This window comes from Sporothrix schenckii (assembly GCF_000961545.1).
Source record: "Sporothrix schenckii 1099-18 chromosome Unknown Cont43, whole genome shotgun sequence".
NCBI lineage: Eukaryota > Fungi > Ascomycota > Sordariomycetes > Ophiostomatales > Ophiostomataceae > Sporothrix > Sporothrix schenckii.
Genome location: NW_015971144.1, coordinates 720,197 through 739,021, shown reverse-complemented (window position 1 = coordinate 739,021; position 18,825 = coordinate 720,197). Strand labels below are relative to the sequence as shown.

Genomic DNA, 18,825 nt, shown 5'->3' with positions numbered 1-18,825 from the left:
GTCTCGCAGTTTGAACTGAATTGGATGCCGAGATATACGACATGGGAGGAAGGGGAGAAATGCAGGAACCGGGTTCAATATCGTTAAGCGAAGATTGTAGAATACAGAAAATGAGGAAAGATGTCCAGAGCCCACATAAGAATACATGTCAAACTCGTTTTTTTGTTTTCCTTTACCCACTCTTCCCTAGGCCTTCTTCCCGACAAGCCATAGCTCGCGGAACCTTGTGCCCTCGGACTCGACCAGCTCCGACGGCACGCCCGTCTCCACCACCCGGCCCTGGTCCAACACCACCACTGTGTCGCACGTCGCCAGCACCATATCGAGACGGTGGCTGACCATGATCACCGTGTAGCCTGCAAACTCGTCGCGGATAACGGTCTGCATGGCGCGGTCCGTCTTCTGGTCGACACTGGACGAGACCTCGTCCAGTAGCAATATTCCGGAACCGGGCCCAGACAGCCCGGCGGCGGCACGGACGCGGCGGCGCAGAATGGCACGGCCCAGGCTGAACAGTTGCTTTTGGCCCTGCGACAGGGTGTCGGCCGCCAGACCAGCCTCGAGTCCACCACGCTCCTGCACAAACGGCCAAAGCTCGACGGTCTCGAGCGCCGCCTGGCACATGCTGGCATCGGCCGCACCGAAGGGGTCCAGGTTCTGGCGGAACGAGGTGCCGTCCGGCAAGAATACGGCGTCCTGGGGGACGGCAATGACACGCTCGCGCAACGTGGGGCGGTCGATGGTGTGCAGGGGCAGGCCGTCGATGAAGACGCCATCAGCAGCCAGACTCGTATCCTGGTCCGATGCCGACACATCCTTCTCGGGGACGCCACCGTCTCCTGGTGCATACGGATCCAAGAGACGCAGGAGCAGCAGAATAAAGGAAGACTTTCCACTAAAAGTGTGTGAGCAGAAGCGTCGTCGTTTTTCACAGGTATGGCTTTGGATGGGTCGCTCACCTTCCTGTGCGGCCACAGATGGCCACCTTGGCACCCGCGCGCAGCGTCAGGCTAATGTTGTCGAGAACCATCTGAGGCGGTTTTCTCAGGTCGCTCGAGTCGCTCGAAGTGTCGCTGTGTACGGTCAGTAGGTAGATTTAATCTGCATTTCAGCACAGACACCGTCGTACTCACTCATATGTCGCCGACACGTTGTTCAGTCGGATGGCGCCGCGCGTCGGCCACGCCAAGGGCGGTTTGACGTTCTCGTCCGCGTTGTCGTCGTACGACTCGCCGTGCACGTTCTCGCTAAACGTCTTGAGGCGGCTGATGGCGCCCAGCGACGTCTCAAGCATCGTGTACGCGTACATGATAAAGGACAGCACGTCGCCAAAGTTCATGAGCAGAATCATGCTGGCGCCCGTAAAGGCCGTGTTGGAGCGCAGCTGCGTAGCCAGCGTCACAACTGTCGTGGATAAGATGACCATGACAGACTGGATGGAGAACGTCAGCCAGCGCTGGATCATGGCCAGCAGATACGCTGGGCGCTGCGAGCGGTCGACGAGGCGGTCGTTGAGGGCCACGCCAGGTGCCACCCAGCCAAAGGCACGGAATGTGGCGAGACCCTTCATCGTGTCGAGGAAGTGGGAGTACAGCGGGGACTTGGCCTCGAGGTCGAGGAGACGTAGCTGGCGGGACGTGCGCAGATAGAATTTCTGGATGCCGAAAAAGATGCCGCCGATAAATGGGTAGCAGATGGCCAAGTAGGGAGACGACGTGGCGATGACCGCGGCGGTGCACAGGGTCAAAAACCAGCCCACACCGACGTTGGTGAGCGACGAGGGCAGTTCGCCGTCGATGAGGGTCATGTCTTGCGAAAAATAGTTTGTAATGATGCCGTTGTCAGTCTTGGTGAAAAACCGCAGGGGCGCACGGACAACGGTTTGCAGGGCTTCGAGGTGCAGACGGGCGCCGGAAATCTGGATGACGGTGCGGAAGTTGACGAGACTGACGATGAACAGGCAGGCGAGGCCAAGCGCCTGGAAGAAGCCGTACATGCCTAGGTAGAACCCGGTGGAGTGGTTGGCGTGCGGAATGCGCACGCGGTCCTCGACCCAGAACTTGAGCCAGATGTTGCCCCAGTTGTACAAGAAACCAAACGAGAGACCAAAGATGGCGAATGCTATGAGAGGCCACGGTCCGATTCGTACGAAATAATGTTTGTATACCGATCTGTCACCGAGTGCACGGCCGGCCATCTGGGCCGCCGTCAAGTCGGTGCCAGCTGGCTCGTCGCGACCACCGTCCCTTCCAGCCATTGCGGCTGCCATGGGGCCATCTGTAGACGCCTGGGCCGAGTCTAGATCACTGCTTTCTCCGCCCTCACGGGACTCTCTTACGACACTACCACCAGCACCGCCCTTTTTCTTTTTCTTGTCCTTGACGCCGAGACTTGCTACATAGTTGCGATTCGCTAGTAGCGTCTCGAACGAGCCCTGTTCAACGATGGCACCCTTGGCATCAAGAGCCACGACATACTCGGCCGCCGGAAGATGGCGGACGGAGTGCGTGCACAAGATGGCAGTGGCATTGCGCTGCTTGGTAAGGATGCCATCGGCGCCGAAGACGCGGTTGAAAACGTGTTCCTCGGTGTCGGCATCGAGACCGCTCAGAACATCGTCAAATATGTAGAGATCCGTGTCGACGTACAGTGCGCGCGCAATAGACACGCGCTGCTTCTGGCCGCCGCTAAGAGTGATACCGTTGCTGCCGACCCTGGTGCGGTCGCCCTGGGGTAGAAGCGCGAGGTCAGGAAGCAGCATGGCAGCCTCAATGGCTTGGCGGTAGCGAGCCTCGTCAAACTCGGCATCCGTTCCGGCTAGGCCGATGACGTTGTCGCGGACACTGGCGTTAAAGAGGAACGGGGTCTGGTCGCAGTAGCCGATACGGCGCAGGCGGCCATTGTGCGTACGCAGGTCGACACGGAGCGAGCTACCAGCGCTGAGGTGAGGCACTTCGCTGAGAAGAGCCTTGCAAAGTGTAGATTTTCCTGCGGCGACGGGGCCGACGACAATGGTGAGCTTGGACGAGGGAATGGCGAGGCGAACGTTAGGCAGGCTGAACTTGTCGTTCCCCCAGCCAAGGCTAGCAGCGTCAATGACGACGGTATCACTCTCGCCCGGCTCGCTTGTGTCTGGCTTTTCCAGTGTCTTGCGTGTCTCTGTCAACGGTGTTCGGAAGTCTTCGCGCGGCGGCTTCTCGAGGAACTCTTGTACACGCTCCAGGCAGGCAAACGCGGACACAACTGTTGGCAGGCCCTGTAGTACCATAATGAAAGGCATGGTGACGAGAATGACAAAGGACAGCGCTGTAAAGACGCTGGCCGTATCGAGCGAACGGGCTGTAAAGACAAAGGCAAAGACGGGCGATAGCATCTGCGGCGAGTAGGCAGCCGTGACGGCAAAGCAGATAATTATACGGAACCGCGAGCCCATGGCAAGCTCGTCCAGGCGCAGTTGCTGAATCAGAGTCTCGACAGGCGCGGCCAGTCCGGAGATCTTGAGGTGTTTCATGTGCACAATCGCATTGCTCGTCATGCCGACGCGCTTCTGGATCAGGGCCATCCAGGCCTTTTGACGGCGGCCAGTGATGACGGCGAGCGAGCCAATGGCGCCGATGGAGCACAGGATAACAACAAGGGGCGCGACGAAAGCGGCGCCCAGCTGGCGCTCGAGCAGCCAACTGGCGAGAGCGACCTGGATGATGTTGGCCCAGTATTCGTTGATCGTGAGCAGACCAGTGCGAATACGTTCGACATCGGTGCTCATCAGCGTCAGGGCGGCCGCGTCGTCGGCCGCGTCGAGGCGCTGCTCGGTAGTCTTGCGGTAAACGGCACCAGCCAGCGCGCCCCGGACCATAAACATGGCGCGCTCCATGTAGTAGAAGTAGACCGCCGTAGATACAGCGACACCGAGGTAGATGATGAAGGTAGCACCAATCAAACCGTAACCGTGGTCCCGCGGGGCCACGTCGGCAGGCAGCTCGAGGTAGGTCAGGGCTGCATTGATGAGGAAGGGCTGGCCGAACAGGAATCCGGACAAGGCCAGGCGCGGCCCAATAGGCAACAAGAACTCGGTAGCCAGCGCCTTAACAAGAGCCCGTGTAAGGCCGTGCTTCTTGCGGCCAAAGTTGTACAGACTGCGGGGCGCATCGGGCACGTCACCCTCCTTGGGAGGCGGCAGATCGTTGGCATACTTGGCGAGCTTTGCCTCGAGGCGCTGCGTGGACATGGAGTAGTCGAGGGCGAAGAGGTCGTCAATAGTCAGGACTGTGTTGTAGCCTTTTAAGAAAATCGTGTTAAGCCAGGCGTAGGCACCCAGCCCGAACAGGCCGCTGGTCTCCTCAGGGCTGTGCTCCTCGGCTTTCCAACCGGCATCCGGGCGGAAAATCGACTTTTTTTGCACCGACTCGAGCAGCAGCAGGACGACCCTGAAGGCCAGAGCGGCCGAGAAGAGCCGGCAGAAGACGGTTTCAGCCGAGTTGAGGTCGTAGCCGGCCACGACCAAGGACACGCGGCTGCCAGCACCGGCTAGCGAGTCTTCCCGTGCCATCCAGAACGTGCGGGCCAGGGTGATGTCAAAGAGCACGCTCAGAACGAGATAGCTCGACAGCAGGATGGACGGCCGTGGCGAGCGGGTATGCTCGGCGTGGGAGAGTATGAATATGCATATGGATGACAGCAGGCCCAGGGCTGACGAGGCGGAGAGCAGGGCCTTGAATTTGCCGGGCTGTGAGGCACTGAGAATGAGGAGGCCGAGCTGGAGGCCGGCGAGGGCGATGATGGCGACGAGTTTGGCGGCTAGCAAAATGGGACCGCCCACGATGTTGGGCCGTTGCCACAAGTGCAGCAGGCGTGGGAAAACGAGCGGCACAAACACGGCGGGCGGGATGATGCCAAGGACGAGCTGCTCGAAGCGAATGGTAAAGTCAAAGTCACCGCGGCAGCCCCGGACGGCGGGACCGAACGAATCGTCGTCATGGCATCCGGAGAAGTCCATGGTGGCGATTGAGGGGGAGGGCCCAAATTTCGCCGGCAGGACGCATCTACGTCGGAATAGCTGGGTGGGAAGGAGCGATGAGGACGGAAGGGAAGGAACACGAAATCAGAGGAGTAAACAAACGACAATTAAAGAAGCGACCCCAGGTCAGATACAAATACAAAACTGCCAAACAAGACAAGAGAGAGGCATTGAAATGGCGATGGATATAACGAATGACAAACAAAAAAAGAACGTAGTAGGTGTCCTACCTGATGCTGCTAATGTCCACAGAGAGGGAAGGCTGACGACGAAGGGCTCTGGCGACGTGGTGAATATTAGCCCGATTGAAACGTAAGATTTGGGGATGACCGTGCATTTAGGGTGTTTCGCCGCACAGCTTCCCGAGTTGGAAGGCTCGAATGCTACCATAATACGAAGAGCAGGAGCCAGTGCCAACCACAAAGGTAAGGCAAGCGGCAAGAGGGAATGAGCAAAGGACGGCAGGCACGACTGTGCGAATCCTACGAGTCAACACAAAAAGGCGCCAAAAGATAAATCTGTCCAACAGGCCAGCGTGTCGTCAGAATCCAAACCCATCACCTTGGGGAGCTAATTTGGTGACAGCCAGGTACGGAGCATGTATCGACGATTAAAACTAAATAAAGATCAGACGAGGTGGCATCAATGCTATGTCATACGGGGTTTATCAAGCGCAGCGTGGGGAAGGGGACGAACGACGAGACGGGAAAGGCAAGTCGGAAATGACGCCGGAGGCCCTGGTGCCTGGTTATTCCGGAGACTTTACTAACCAGGGTCAGATTCGCGGCATCGGGCGAATTATGCTCTGTTGAGTTAGTTTTATGCCTCGTTTTACGCTTTGGCATGCGGCTCGAAAGGACGACAACGCGGTTCGCGTTGTCTATATCACGTGCGTTTCCTTCACGGTATTTTACAGCTTTGTTGATGCAGGCACGCCTGTAAGTCCGTCTGCGTGCCATTATTCCTACTTGACCAATACTTCGGTTGCTTTTCGATGTGGCTCCTGGAAAGGTGGATTCGAGTCAAAATCCGGGGAAGGGTGACATGATTCATTGTAGATCACCAAACGCCTTTGACCGTTTGTTATCGGGCTTGGGCAAGACAAACTGAAAGTTTTGATATGAAAGACAGAGACAGTAAAAACGGTATAAGAAAACACTGGTCCTCGTATGAATATCGATGTTGTGGTCATCTTTGATGACGGGGAATTTCCAAACGGTCGCTCTGAGATGGACGCGAATCCTGTGCAGCACAATCTCAAGTGAGGCGAAAAACACAACTCGTTGACAACTCAGCATAAAAACGTGTAATTGGCGTGGCTATATGTGTATGTCGCACCAACCTTGTTTGATTGAAAACGTGAGACCACCTTTGCGTCCTGTTTGAAGACTCATATGCCCAGTCCCAACGTCTTTAACGCACATCGAATAACCGCGGCTCTATCTCGTGCTGTTTGTTTCGTTTGAGTCATGCCATTGTGCTAGTGACGCTTTCCGCTTTGGGGGATGTTATGGGGTGGAGGGACGTATTGCCTTGGTGGAGCCACGGTAAACTGCACTAGACATTCCAAGCAATGCATCGAGTCAGCGACAACAAACTGACCTCGGCGCTCGAGTTGGGACTCGCATGACAACTGTGACTGGCTTGGTTTGCTTGAAGTGAGACAACACGGTCTCCATTTCCCACTTCTATTCATCACGGGCAGAAGCCTCGAACGCTACTCCATTCACAGCTAAGAGCAGCCATAACGGTTCTATACGTGGAGGCGCCGCAGAGACAGCACTTCCGCAGATGCCAGCTAGACTTGCAGCTTGCAGCTTCACTCCTTTCACCTCACTACTTTTGCTTGCTTTGGTTCTTGTTCTTACACTTTGCTTGGCGTTGGCGTTGCCTGCTGTCGCCCCTCGTGCCTGCCATTAGACGAGAAGTTAACGATTTGCTCTTGCCTTCTCCAGCATTTTTAGTGCCACTCTCTGCGGGGAAGGAGCCGGCGCATCACATGAACACACAGCTGCATCGCTGCATCACCAGACATCAGACAGCACATCCACGATTATTGTATTCAGTCTGACGCGCCGCTTCATGACACGCTTTTTCCCTTGGCAGATCTTCCCAGTCCCTCCTTCCGTTCTGCCCAACGCAGCAGAGTTGTCGTTTGCCTATTTCCTTGGCTCTTCAACGTCGGCCCACCATCCTCATTCCGGACATCATATCGGGGGACAACGTCAACAACACGAGACGGGACGATATCGGATGCCGTAACATCTGCCGTTGTCCCACTCGATTCGCAACCTTCCCCTATATAAAAGGGCAGGACGGGCCCTCAGCCGTCTAATTCAGTTTCGCTAGAGTTGAACGGCAAGCGTTCGCTGCCCGCCACACCAGCACACTCGTTTCTGCCACCAAACTCCAGTATGTGCATCGTCCTCCTCACCACGGCGCACCCAGACTATGCGCTCATCGTCATCGACAACCGCGATGAGTTTATTCTGCGGCCCACCTCCCGGCCCCACTGGTGGACACCAGGCAAGTCCTCGGCTGTGACGCCGAACGGCACTCTGCGAGGAACACCATCCAGTGACACGCCATCCAACGGCACACCAGCCAGCGGTACGCCAGCGCCGTCTGCTTCGCTGGCTCCGCCACAACCTGACCCCGCGACCACGCACAAGATCCTGTCCTCCCGCGACCTGCAGCGGGACGAGCACGGCACGTGGATCGGCATCACCACGGCCGGCCACTTTGCCGTCCTCACCAACTTCCGCGAAGACACGCCCAACGACGCCGCGCACCCCATCCACGGCCAGCGCAGCCGCGGCGGCATGGTGACGGCGTGGCTGACGGCCGGCCGCGACGAGACGACCGACGAGTTTGTGGAACGCATGCTGTCCGGGCCGGGCGTCAAGGGCGTGGGGGGGTTCTCCTTGATTTGCGGCAAGCTGCGAAAGAACCTGTTTGACGCCGCCGCCGCCGCCGGCGAGCGACGGGGCCGGGCCACAAAGGGGCTGGCCGTCGTCTCCAACCGCGCCGACCAGGTCGCTCAAGTACCGTGGATTGCGGGCCGGCGCGGTGAAGTGTACGGCCTGTCCAACACGAGCTACGACGACCCAGACGTGTGGCCCAAGGTGCGCGACGGCAAAGAGGCGCTGCGGCAGCTGGCGGAAGACGAGGCCCGGGCCCGGGTCCAAGCGCACATACAGGCAGACGCGGAACGCAACGCCGAGGCCGAGCAGGCCGTCGAGGAGCTGGCGGGCGCCGGCGTGCGGCAGCCCGCCGAGCTGCGGGACGCCCTATTTTCCATTCTCGACTGCGACACGCTGCCACAGCGGCCCGACCTCTCATTTGAAGAACAGATCGCGCTCCTCAAGCACTCGGTGTTTATCCCACCCATCGGCGACCAGGCACACCGCGCGTCCATGAACAAGGCTGTGGCCAGCGGGCCCCGTCTGTGTGCCGCCAGTGTCGACGACGAGCAAGGCGCAGACAGCCTTGCCGAGACGCCAGCGGCACCGTTGAGCGCCGAGGCCTCACTGGCGTCCGAGGAGCGGCCGGACCAGCAGACCTTGGGCTTCATGACGGGCATGTACGGGACACAGCGGCAGACTGTGATCCTGGTCGACTGGAAGGGCAACGTGTCGTATACGGAGCGGGCCTTGTGGGACGCCAATGGCAATCCCATCCCACGCGGCGAGGGAGACGTGCACTTTGACTTTCAGATCGAAGGTTGGGAGGATTGAGATTTGCAGTGCATACGAAGACGGTAGATGTAGACCATGGACAGGATAGGCATACAAATAATAAGAAGACAGTGATACCGCTACAGATTGAGCACTCTGTATTATCGTTGCCAGTCCTAGCTGTTTGTTAGTTGCGTGTTGTTTAATGTGAATTTTTTAAATTCCATAATTGTTTCTTGTTTTCAAAAAAGGAAAATGAAAAAATGTAAAACTTTGTAGGTTTCCATCAATAGTTACTTCAGGTTATAACCTGTGCATGAATTTTTAATAAAGAAATCTATTTGACAAACAGCTTTGTAAAAGCTGCTGCTCCTTAGGGATGCTGTCGTGGATCATCATCAATGATATGTTGATTTACGCGCTCCGTCTTCTCTTCAGCAATGGCCTTTGTCGACTGGAACGGTTTGCCTGTGGATTCCAGACCTGCGCCATGTCCCTTAATCTACACGCCAACCTGTGACCACCACTGTCAGGATTCCTGACCGGACGTGGGACCGCTTCTCCCGGGACTATTTCCACTCCCATGCCAGTTTCAGGCGGTCGGTCATGGGGATAAACCTCCAGGAGAAGTTCCTTAATTACCCGTCGGTTGTCCTCTTGTCATCGATGCTGCTCAACGAAACGTCTTACGTGGTGGAGCGGAGCATCTGGTACGCCGTGTTCCCAAAACCAGTGTTGCATTGCGGGCAAAGTTCGGGGATATGCGTCAAAAAAAGTCGATTCTCCTGCCACCTGGCGTTGAAAGAAAAGTTCGTAAAAGGCCCTGGCTTCACGTTCGGCGACCTCTCGTTGCAGCGGTTGACCGGCAGCCACTTGCTGAAGTAGAATCTGTAGATACGCCATTTGTGTATCGTGTTGGACCGTACGGCGACCAATCTGTCGTATCAACTCCCGTTCCACCATAATCTGATTGTGGATCGCAAGGATCTTGGATCGTCCAAGGAGAAGACCAAATTGACGTTCATATCGTTGTTTCCTCCGGGCTCATCGTCTAAGCCAAAGAACGGAGAGGAGAGGGGCGCGGCAGCCATCAGTGCGCGCTGACGTTGCAGACGAGCCGAGCCGGGCTGGCTGTCGTCGTGCACCCTTCGTCGCGTGGCCCGTTCCAGCTGCATTTGCATCCATGTCCAATCCGGCGCCCGGAACTGATGCGCCTGCAGCTTGCGGATGGTCCTTTCTTTGTGGTCCAGCTCTTGCCGTTTGTCCTTTTGCCAGTTCCGTCGGTTTGCTGGCGACGTAAAGTTGTACAAAATAAACTGAACTTCACCGCTTCTGCTGGAAGAATCAGAGGTAGAGGAGCCGGGGTCGGAGGCTGTATTGGATTGGAATGGCTCTTCGCCCGGCATGTTGGCACTTTGGACGGCGCGTCGAGTGGCACCCGAGGACGAATCTGGGCTGTGTATGTCGGTGTCGTCTGAGATGTCGCCAGAGTTGTCCTGAAAACCCAACTCCATTGGCAGCTGGGCTTGGAGGCCTGCAAAGTCGAGCAGAGACACGCCGCCAGTACGCTCGAGATCCGACTCGCTCTCGTCGTAGCTGTCTCCAGGATCTGTATCTCCGTTGTCACACTCATTGTAGCCGTTACCTGCACCGGAAGAAGCCCTAGCACCATGGTCGGGTTGTCCAATCGAAGCAGCGTCAAAGTCCGAGTCCAAATCTGGTGATCTGGAGCACGATATCAGCTCTGGAAATGGGTGGTTGTCTTCATCCGTATCTTCTTTTTTGCGTCCACACTTCTTGGCGTCCATCGGAAAGCCGAGACACACCGCGCGATTGGTGCTCGCCATGCGCAAAATCTTTCGCGTTGCACGCGTCCGCTCTCGAAGTCGTTTCCACTTCTTCCGGCGGAGTGCCGCCATCCGTCGACGGCGAAAAGCCATCGTCCCAGGTCGCGGCGCCTGGAGCTGAAATGGATAACCGACCGGCAAGCCCGCCACCTTCTCTTCGAACCAGTAGTCGAGACCCTGCGTCCACTGTGTCGGATTCGATGAATGGTAGTTGAGATTGGTATCGATGTTGTTGTTGATGTTGTTGTTGAAGGGATAGGAGATGTATGGACCGGCAGGTCGGCCGTGTCGTTTTCGCAGTCGCTACCAATGTTGTCGTCGTCGACTGGGCGGACGCCAGCTTGCAGATTCTCCAGGGATCCCTGATAGTTGTTGTTGCTCTCCGTAACCGTGGAGACAGGCCTCGAAGGTGCCTTAAACTGGGACGGCAGGTGCAGGAATCGTGACAGGCGATGGAGGCATCGGAACGGAGACAGCCTAGCGACTGTGTCTTTCCATGATGAGACGACACTAGACAAATTTGTCTGTTTGTTTATGGATGCTTTTGGCAAGGTCTATGGCTGTGGTAGGCCTGGATTGCTCTTGCCATTAGTCGTGGTCGTATGGCTGTTTACTTGCCACGTGGAAGGTGGGGTGCTTGAACTCCCACCATGGTCATGCCTTCCCAACAGCTACGCCCTGGCAGAGGCAGACTGACGTTATCGGAAGGCAGCTTTTCCTAGGAAATCTGCCCGGTGGAAGATGCAAGAGTTTTCATGGTTGTGAGAAAAGTTGGAAATGTGATTCCTAACATCTGGGACAAGTTGTGGATAAGCTTTGACGTTTGGGACAATTGGGAGCGTGCGTGACAGAGAGACACATACCACAATGAAAAAAGAAAAAGGATGTGACAGAGATTAAGATAGAGAGGGAGGGAGGTGAGGAAAAGAGAGACGTGAGAGGAAAGTGAGTGCGTTTTATAGGCCAAGTGATCTTTAGAATTCGTCCATGGACATCTTTATATTGGTGGCTACAGGATCTCAATATCACAGTATTCAGCATGGTATCCATGGTATCTATGGTAAAAAGCATATGTATCAGCCCTGTTCTTGGGACGTCTCATAAAAGCGCCGGACTTTCATATATTGTTGAATGTCTCGCTCCATAATCGATGTACAGAAACGTAGTTTAGAACGACAAACCTTACAGTTCTGCTGTGCATCTTGTTTACTGTTGGGCCATGCTAGTCGTCGAATGGGCTGGCGTGGCCAATCAGATGAGGGATGCCACGTATGAAGACTTGTGCACCTTGCCCTTTGTAAAGGCCAGTAAAGTGTGTCAAAGAGTAGTAACGACCTAAAGCCCAGTTTTTATTGCATTGAATGTTCCGTTTCTTTGCCATGGAAATGCCCGTCGTAGAGTGAAACAAACAAGGCAACGACATGTCACATGCGTGGCATCGATGCTGCAAGAGCAATGCATTCCCCAGGACCGTTTACGTCGTACCGAGAAGTGTACAAGATATGATGCGTTGTATTTTGTTCTATTGAACTCCTGCACCCGCGGGCATTTTGTAACCGCCCGGTGCCTTTTGATATTGCCTAACCTGTCCCGCCAAACTCCACGCAAAATGACAAACAAGAAAGGACCAAAAAAAGCAAACCCGAGCTCGTCCGCTAGGCCTCTGCCTTCTTCCGCGCCTTGAGGTAGGCCACGAGCTGCTCGTGCTTCGTGACGAAAAAGTGCCGCTTCTTGTCGTTGCGGTAGACCAGCACGCCAATCTCGTCGGCGTACTGGGCCATCGTTTCGTACTCGCGCGGGGTGTCGAAATCCTTAAAGAGGAACCCCTTGCTCGACTTCATGCGCTCGTTCTCGAGCTCCCACAGGCGGATCTGGTCGACGACGGTGGGCGGCAGCACGGGGCGGTGGTTGGCCGCGGCGTAGCGGTGCATCTGCTCGTGGGCGTTGGCGGCCAGGTACGAGATGATCTGGTCCGAGGTGATGCCGTACGAGATGGCGCGGCGGATGGACTCGCGGGACATTTTGCCGCCGACCATGCCAGGGAACCGGTGGTTGAGCTTGACAAAGAGGGCGAGGACGGCGATTTGGAGCGGCGACGAGGTGAAGGCGTACATGCGGAAATTGGTCTCCATGATGATGCTGCCCTGCCCCTTGCGGGCGGCCGGCGCGTCCACCCCGGAGACGGGGGGCAGGCCGGCGGCGGCGACGCTGTCGGCCGTGGCGGCCGCAAAACCGGCCTTGACGCTGCGAAGACCGCCGCCGCCACTGCCACTGCCACTGCCACCGCCACCGGCACCGGCACCGGCGGCGTCGGCATCGCCACCGCCCGTCAGCGTGGTCGCCAGCCGTGTCGGAAAGTACTGGGAGGCGCGCTCGTGCGGCGGGATGTAGACGAGGCCAAAGTCCATGAGCGAGGGCAGCATGTCGCGGCGCGGCTCCGTCAAGGCGTTGGTGTCGTACGCGCGTCCGAGCTCGAGCGTCGACAGCATAAACAAAAAGGACAGCATGTCCACGCTGTCGACGGTGCCGCCGTCCGACGACGCGTGGTGCTGGTCGACGGCCTCGAGCCACTGCAGCAGCAGCGTCCAGACCTGTGCGTTGGCGGCCTGCAGCAAGAACGTGAAGCCCGTCTGGGTGATGCCCACGCCCCCCGGCATGCCCGTGCGCCGCTCCACCAGACGGCCGGCCAGCAGCAGATCCTTGACCGTGCTCTTGGGACCGCCGCTGCCGCCGCCGCCGCCGCCGCTGCCACCCTCGAAGGTGCTGCCCGACCCCGGGATGCCGACGCTGTTCACGACGTAGTGCAGAATGTCCTCCCACTTGCGCCGCGCAAACCGGTCGAGAAAGGGAATGTCAATGTCGGCCGACACGGGCTTCTCGCTCGGCACGCCGAAGCTGTTTTGCCGCCCACCGCCCTCGAGCGCGAGCCGGAACGAGTTCTTGAAGTTGGCCGTCAGCATAATCTCCTGGGGCTTGTCGCGCACGGCGGGCGTGATCTGCACAACGTGGAGCGACCGCAGAATCGACAGGGCCTGGTCCTTTTGGCGCTTCGCGTCCGGGGCGACCATGGTGTCGAGCGTGTCCAGCAGCAGCGGCCCATCGAGGTAGAGCATCATGCGGACAAAGGTCTTGGCGAGGGGGGTCAGCATGCGACGGAAGATGGCGAGGGTGGTGGATGGCTGCTGGTAGAGGCGGCGGAAGCTGGTGCCGGGCTGCTTCTCGAGGTAGTCGGAGAGGGTGAGGGAGGGAGCGGTCGCCATGGTGCGAGAGGGGGGCCCCAAACGGGACGTACGGGACGTGAACGGGGAGGACGAGCGAGGTCGAAGTCGAAGAGGTCGCAGTCGGACGGCCTCGGACGGTCGTGACCGCTATCGCATGGTAGAGAGGAGGACACGCAGTCTGGTCGGCGGTCAAGTGGTACAGGGGAGATATGCCGGGGTTGTGGTCGTCGAGGTGGTCGCGGTGTTTTGCGTCTCGTGATCGTGAGGTTGGTGGTGCGTTTTGACAATCGTGAATGGATGCATGCATGTTGGCAAGCTCTTTTCCTGCCTGTCTACAATGGGATTAGCGCCTCGACCGCCTGGAGCTGTTTTCGCCGGGCTAATTGTTCACGCGTCACAGCCGCCACAGCGCCTTACGGCCGGCATATTTAGCGTGCTGCGGGGCAAGCCCGAAGGGAAGGTAAAAGTGGACATGTCGGCTCCTCGGCCGTTCATGCGCGAATTACAGTGGTCGAACCCCCCAAATATCACCTGAAAATGATTCGATTTACACACCGAGAAGGTGGGCATATGCCAACCGGGAAAGTGCAAACCAGAAGCCAACGTTTGACCTCATTCATCAATTTGTGCTGTTCACAGTTTCTCTTCTCCTCGTCGGTCACTTACTGCCCGCGATATTGGGCCAACCCGTCATTACCTTCCTTTGTCAAGCACCCTGCTCGCACAGATTCACCATGGCCGCACGCAAGCTGGATCCGACGAGGTTCGTCAAGGCTGTAAGTGGATCGGAGCACGTCTCCTACAAAATGTGGACGGCATCACAAAATCAAAAAACCTCAATGCTGACCGTGTCCAGGTGCTGAGCGACTTTATGCGGCAGTCCGGTCTTGAGCCGACGTGAGTGGCCGGCGATGTGTCCCCCGTGGAAGCCCGCGAATGATCAGTGTGTACTGACCGCCGTCGTTTTCTAGATTGTTTGGTCCTCACGTATGTGGCCTCGTGCGGATGAATCCTGTCGACGTTGGCGTCACTGACTGTTGTTTGTCATAGATGCGCGTCACCCATGCCGTCCCCGGCAAGGTCGACTTTGAGCTGGACATTGCCCAGCAACATACAGTAAGTGTGGCTGGTGTTGCGATGCACCTGAACTGTTGGGCTATTTCTCCCTCTGACGCATGTAGAACCGCTTAAAGATCCTTCACGGCGGCACGATTGCCAGCATGGTCGACCTTGGCGGCTCGCTGGCCGTGGCGTCGCACGGCGTCTTCAACACTGGCGTGTCGACAGACATTAACGTGACGTACCTGGCCAACGGCGGCGCCGTGGGCGACAAGATCAAGGCGACGGCCGTTTTGGACAGAAGTAGGGCCCTCCACCCTTGTCATTTTCATGCACCCCAAACCCCAAGACTGACAACCCAGTCGGCAAGACACTGGCGTACACATCGATCACGTTTACGAACGAAAAGGGCGAAGTGGCGGCACGTGGCAGCCATACGAAGTGAGTCAATGGTGGTCCCTGTTTACGTTATGCTTTGATGCTTTGACGCAGACTAACAATCCAGGTTCATTGCCAAAGTCTGGGGCAAGAACGAGCCATTTACGACGGAGAAACCTGTCAACGGCGAGGAGAGCTAGAGCTAGACAGACGGCCCGTGACAAACCCGGTAGACGTCCATAGACTTAGACAAACATACATCCATCCCGATTCTCACGTCGAGTCTCATGGCATGTCTTTGTTATCATATTTATTCAGTGCATGTCGCATGCGGGATATAAAAGAGACGAAAGGGAACACGAAGAGACAAAAGAAGGAAATAAGAAATAAAAGAAAGGGAATTGCCAATAGCATTATTAGACGGCGACGACAAGTCACCAGCATGGTATCGTACCACTCCACGCCCCCTCTTCGCTCACTTCGTCTTGCTCATTGTTAGACCGTGGCCTTCATCCCCATGGAGCGTCTTCATACTACCAACCGAATCATGACTTGACCTCGGCAGGCGGCGACGCACTCGTTCCGGACGGCGGGGGAGGCGTCGCGTTGACGCCGTTCGCCGACTCGGTCAGGGGCGACGGCGTCTGCTCTGGAGCCACATGGCCTTGGGGCGGGGAGGCCACTGCCGGTGGGGGGTATGGCTGGTACTGCTGCGGCGGGACGCTGCCCTGCAACTGCGGCGCGTACATCTCCTGGGGATAGACGGCGGCGGCCGGGTTGGGCATCTCGTGGAACTGCTGCCGCTGTGCATCGTGGCCCTGCAATTGATACACGGGAGCGCCCGGGGGCACGGGTCCGGCGTTGTACCCATTGTAGCCGTTGTACTGGTAGGGGGCGGCGGGGGCGACGCCTGGCTGGTAGCCGCCAGCGTACGCGCCGCCGGCGGCAAACTGCGTCCACGGCTGCGGCGTCGACCACAAGCCGCCGGCGCGGCGGACGCCCACAATGTACAGCAGGATGATGGTGATGACAAACGTCCACACGTTGAGCAGCGGGTCGACCACGTTGAGCCAGATGGGCGTACGGATGGTCGTGGTCGGCAGCAGCCAGACGGCGTTGTAGACGAGGCGCCACAGGAAGCGGATGAACCAAAAGACGACGGCCACTAGGTACAGCACCGTCGTGTTCTTGATGGGCAGGCCCTGGGCGCGGCTCACCAGGTAGCCCGCCGCGCCCAGCAGCGGCAGCGACAGCACAAACACGAGAATGTCAAAGGCGCCGCCGAGCTTGTGCCCGATGCGGACGGACGCGACGAGGTCGGCGGTGGCGCGGCTGTAGCTGGTGTTGCTGTCGTCGCTGTAGACGACGTTGTTGTATTTGACGTACGCCGCCGCGCCCTTGCCGAACCAGGCCGTCGCCAGGGCCAGGAGGACGACGCCCACGACGGCCGTCGCAATGTGGACCATGTTGTGATGGGCTAGGCGGCTGTCCTCGCCACGGGTCGCCGCGGCGCCGCTGCCGCCCTTCGCCGCGTCGGCAGCAGGTGCGCTGTTCGCTGCGTCGTGCGCCACCGGCTGCAGCGCGACATAGAAGCCGTAGGCCAGCTCGATCAGGGCCACCAGCGTGAGGATGATGGACAGCTGCTCCAGGTAGCCCGACACGATCGACAGGTAGTCGGATGCCTTGGCCAGCGAGATGAATGCGCTGGCGCTCAAGTTGGAGGGGTCGTTGATCAGGACGGCAATGACGCCGTCCGACGCGGTTGTGATGATCAGACTCAGAAAGAAGAAGAAGAAGCTGGCCTTGAGCCATGCGAAGCCGTCGCGTACGGGGTCTTTGCGCCGCCTGGCCTGGAACAGGAACAGCACCCAGATCACGAGCACGGGCAGAATCATGATGCCTGTGAGCGCAGCATTGCTGACAATGTAGGCGAACTCGGAGTCCATCGTGGATCGGCGACGCCTGAGGGTGATGGAGTGGACGGAGGCCTATTGTGTCAAGGTGTCAATCAAATGTATGGAGGAGTCGTGAAGTTGAAGTCGTCGATCGTTGAGAAGAACGGTGCGTACGAGACCCTGTCGAAGAAAAGACGACAAGCAACAAGAGACGGAAGAACAGACGATGAAAATGCGGAATAAGGAAGAAGCGAAATCAAAGAGAGACACGCCCCTGCTTTGTTAAAAAAAAAGAGAGAAGGAGGGAGAGAAACATGGGTGGTTAATACCTCGAATTACATAAAACAGACTGCTGGGTGACAGTACGAATGTAAAAGCAGAACGAATGGACAAGACGAGGAGCAACGGAATCTGGGGAGGCGGTTTGCAGTTTTATTCGTTTCATTTCCTTCTACGTACTCTGTACAATGTACTCCGTACTCTGCACATGTTTGGGACCCCGTCAGGCTGGGCGTATTTCGTGTTGATCATGGAGCTTGGATGTCTTGGGTCTTGGTGTTCTCTGTACCAAGAAAGGGCTAACAGGGGGGGGGGGGGGGGGGCGGATGGCAACGAGGAAAGGAAACCGCAGATCAAAACTCGCACAATCGCAGCTCAGAGGCTTTGCTCTTCCTGCAACCGCCCCTCTTTTTCAGCCTCACGGGCCAGAGCAAACCAATCTACGACGTACATCGGAGGAATGAAATGCTCACATACACGGTACATCATAGAAGGAACAGGAAGTAATTCGTACATCTTTGTGTAGTCCACACAGAAAGAGACACGACAAAGGCACAAACATCCTGAAGCCGCCGTTGAAAGAGGCTTTAATACGGACGGCTCGTTGGCGGCGACGATCCCAAAGTTAAAATCTCCACTACGAATCGAGCACAAAGAAATGCCAATCTGTGAAAAAGCATGGCGCGTCCTGGCGCGTTCTTGGGTGCTTGGGACTGGACATGACAAGGCTTGCATCCAAACACTGTGAAGACGACAGGCAGATTTTGACAAAGCCCCCTGTCGCAAGGACAACTACCATGCCAAGACATCTCTCGTAACAAAAAAAGCCGCCAAATAACATAGCCAGCAAAGCATGTGCGGCTCAATGTCACCCACAGTCCTGAGTCACCCTTTCCAACGATAACTGCATAACATGATGCGTTATGTTCGAATCCCTGTCTGAGCCACACCACCCTTGTTTTGTTCATGAAATGTGCTGTGCCGAGTACTACAAACAGACCGACAAAGCCAAAGTCCTACAGAGTCGCAAGGCCGATGGAAGGTCTAGAACGATACAGCGTTAATCATCATCACATTTAGCCAGTTCAACGTTTCATCACGATATCTACATGTATGGATAGTAGGATAGTCAATCAAGCACCATCTCTTTTCTCTTTCCTCATATTTGCTATTCAGGTCTGGTCCCCGCCGGCGATGGAGTGAAGTCTTGCGAATAACGAAAGGACAGTGGCATACAGTGGCATTCTTGAACAGTTCATTTCCTCTGAGGACCACGTCGTCCAAGCTGACAAGGTAGGCTCAGGCGGAGGACCGCCACAGCGTCGAGTGATTGGTTAAACCGCAAACCAAGCCACGAAACTAATGCACGCTGCCGTCTCACGTCCACCTCCAAATAAAGACCTGTGGAAAAAAGACCTGAGGCCACAAATGTTACTGCCAGCATATGCGAGC

General features: G+C 57.0%; 6 protein-coding genes across 6 annotated transcripts; 2 read left to right on the top strand and 4 right to left on the bottom strand.

Annotated features, from left to right (window-relative positions):
• Nucleotides 1–186: 186 nt before the first annotated feature.
• Nucleotides 187–4,996, bottom strand: SPSK_02143 (ABC transporter; the record flags this gene model as incomplete). Its single annotated transcript, XM_016729020.1, has 3 exons — nt 187–895; nt 960–1,073; nt 1,134–4,996. The coding sequence occupies 3 exons, from the start codon at nt 4,994–4,996 to the stop codon at nt 187–189; spliced, it is 4,686 nt and encodes a 1,561-aa protein (XP_016588988.1).
• Nucleotides 4,997–7,431: 2,435 nt separating this feature from the next.
• On the top strand, nt 7,432–8,754 carry SPSK_02536 (uncharacterized protein; the record flags this gene model as incomplete). Its single annotated transcript, XM_016729405.1, has 1 exon — nt 7,432–8,754. One exon carries the CDS (start codon nt 7,432–7,434, stop codon nt 8,752–8,754), a length of 1,323 nt encoding a protein of 440 aa, XP_016588987.1.
• An 884-nt stretch (nt 8,755–9,638) lies between these two features.
• SPSK_02646 (uncharacterized protein) lies at nt 9,639–10,634 on the bottom strand (the record flags this gene model as incomplete). Its single annotated transcript, XM_016729514.1, has 1 exon — nt 9,639–10,634. The coding sequence occupies one exon, from the start codon at nt 10,632–10,634 to the stop codon at nt 9,639–9,641; it is 996 nt and encodes a 331-aa protein (XP_016588986.1).
• A 1,562-nt stretch (nt 10,635–12,196) lies between these two features.
• On the bottom strand, nt 12,197–13,801 carry SPSK_02439 (transcription initiation factor TFIIH subunit 4; the record flags this gene model as incomplete). Its single annotated transcript, XM_016729311.1, has 1 exon — nt 12,197–13,801. The coding sequence occupies one exon, from the start codon at nt 13,799–13,801 to the stop codon at nt 12,197–12,199; it is 1,605 nt and encodes a 534-aa protein (XP_016588985.1).
• Nucleotides 13,802–14,496: 695 nt separating this feature from the next.
• Nucleotides 14,497–15,399, top strand: SPSK_02680 (esterase; the record flags this gene model as incomplete). The annotated part of the gene is made up of 7 exons (XM_016729548.1): nt 14,497–14,538; nt 14,619–14,659; nt 14,734–14,749; nt 14,813–14,878; nt 14,944–15,124; nt 15,184–15,262; nt 15,327–15,399. The coding sequence occupies 7 exons, from the start codon at nt 14,497–14,499 to the stop codon at nt 15,397–15,399; spliced, it is 498 nt and encodes a 165-aa protein (XP_016588984.1).
• Nucleotides 15,400–15,744: 345 nt separating this feature from the next.
• SPSK_02503 (uncharacterized protein) lies at nt 15,745–17,145 on the bottom strand (the record flags this gene model as incomplete). The annotated part of the gene is made up of 1 exon (XM_016729372.1): nt 15,745–17,145. The coding sequence occupies one exon, from the start codon at nt 17,143–17,145 to the stop codon at nt 15,745–15,747; it is 1,401 nt and encodes a 466-aa protein (XP_016588983.1).
• Nucleotides 17,146–18,825: the final 1,680 nt, after the last annotated feature.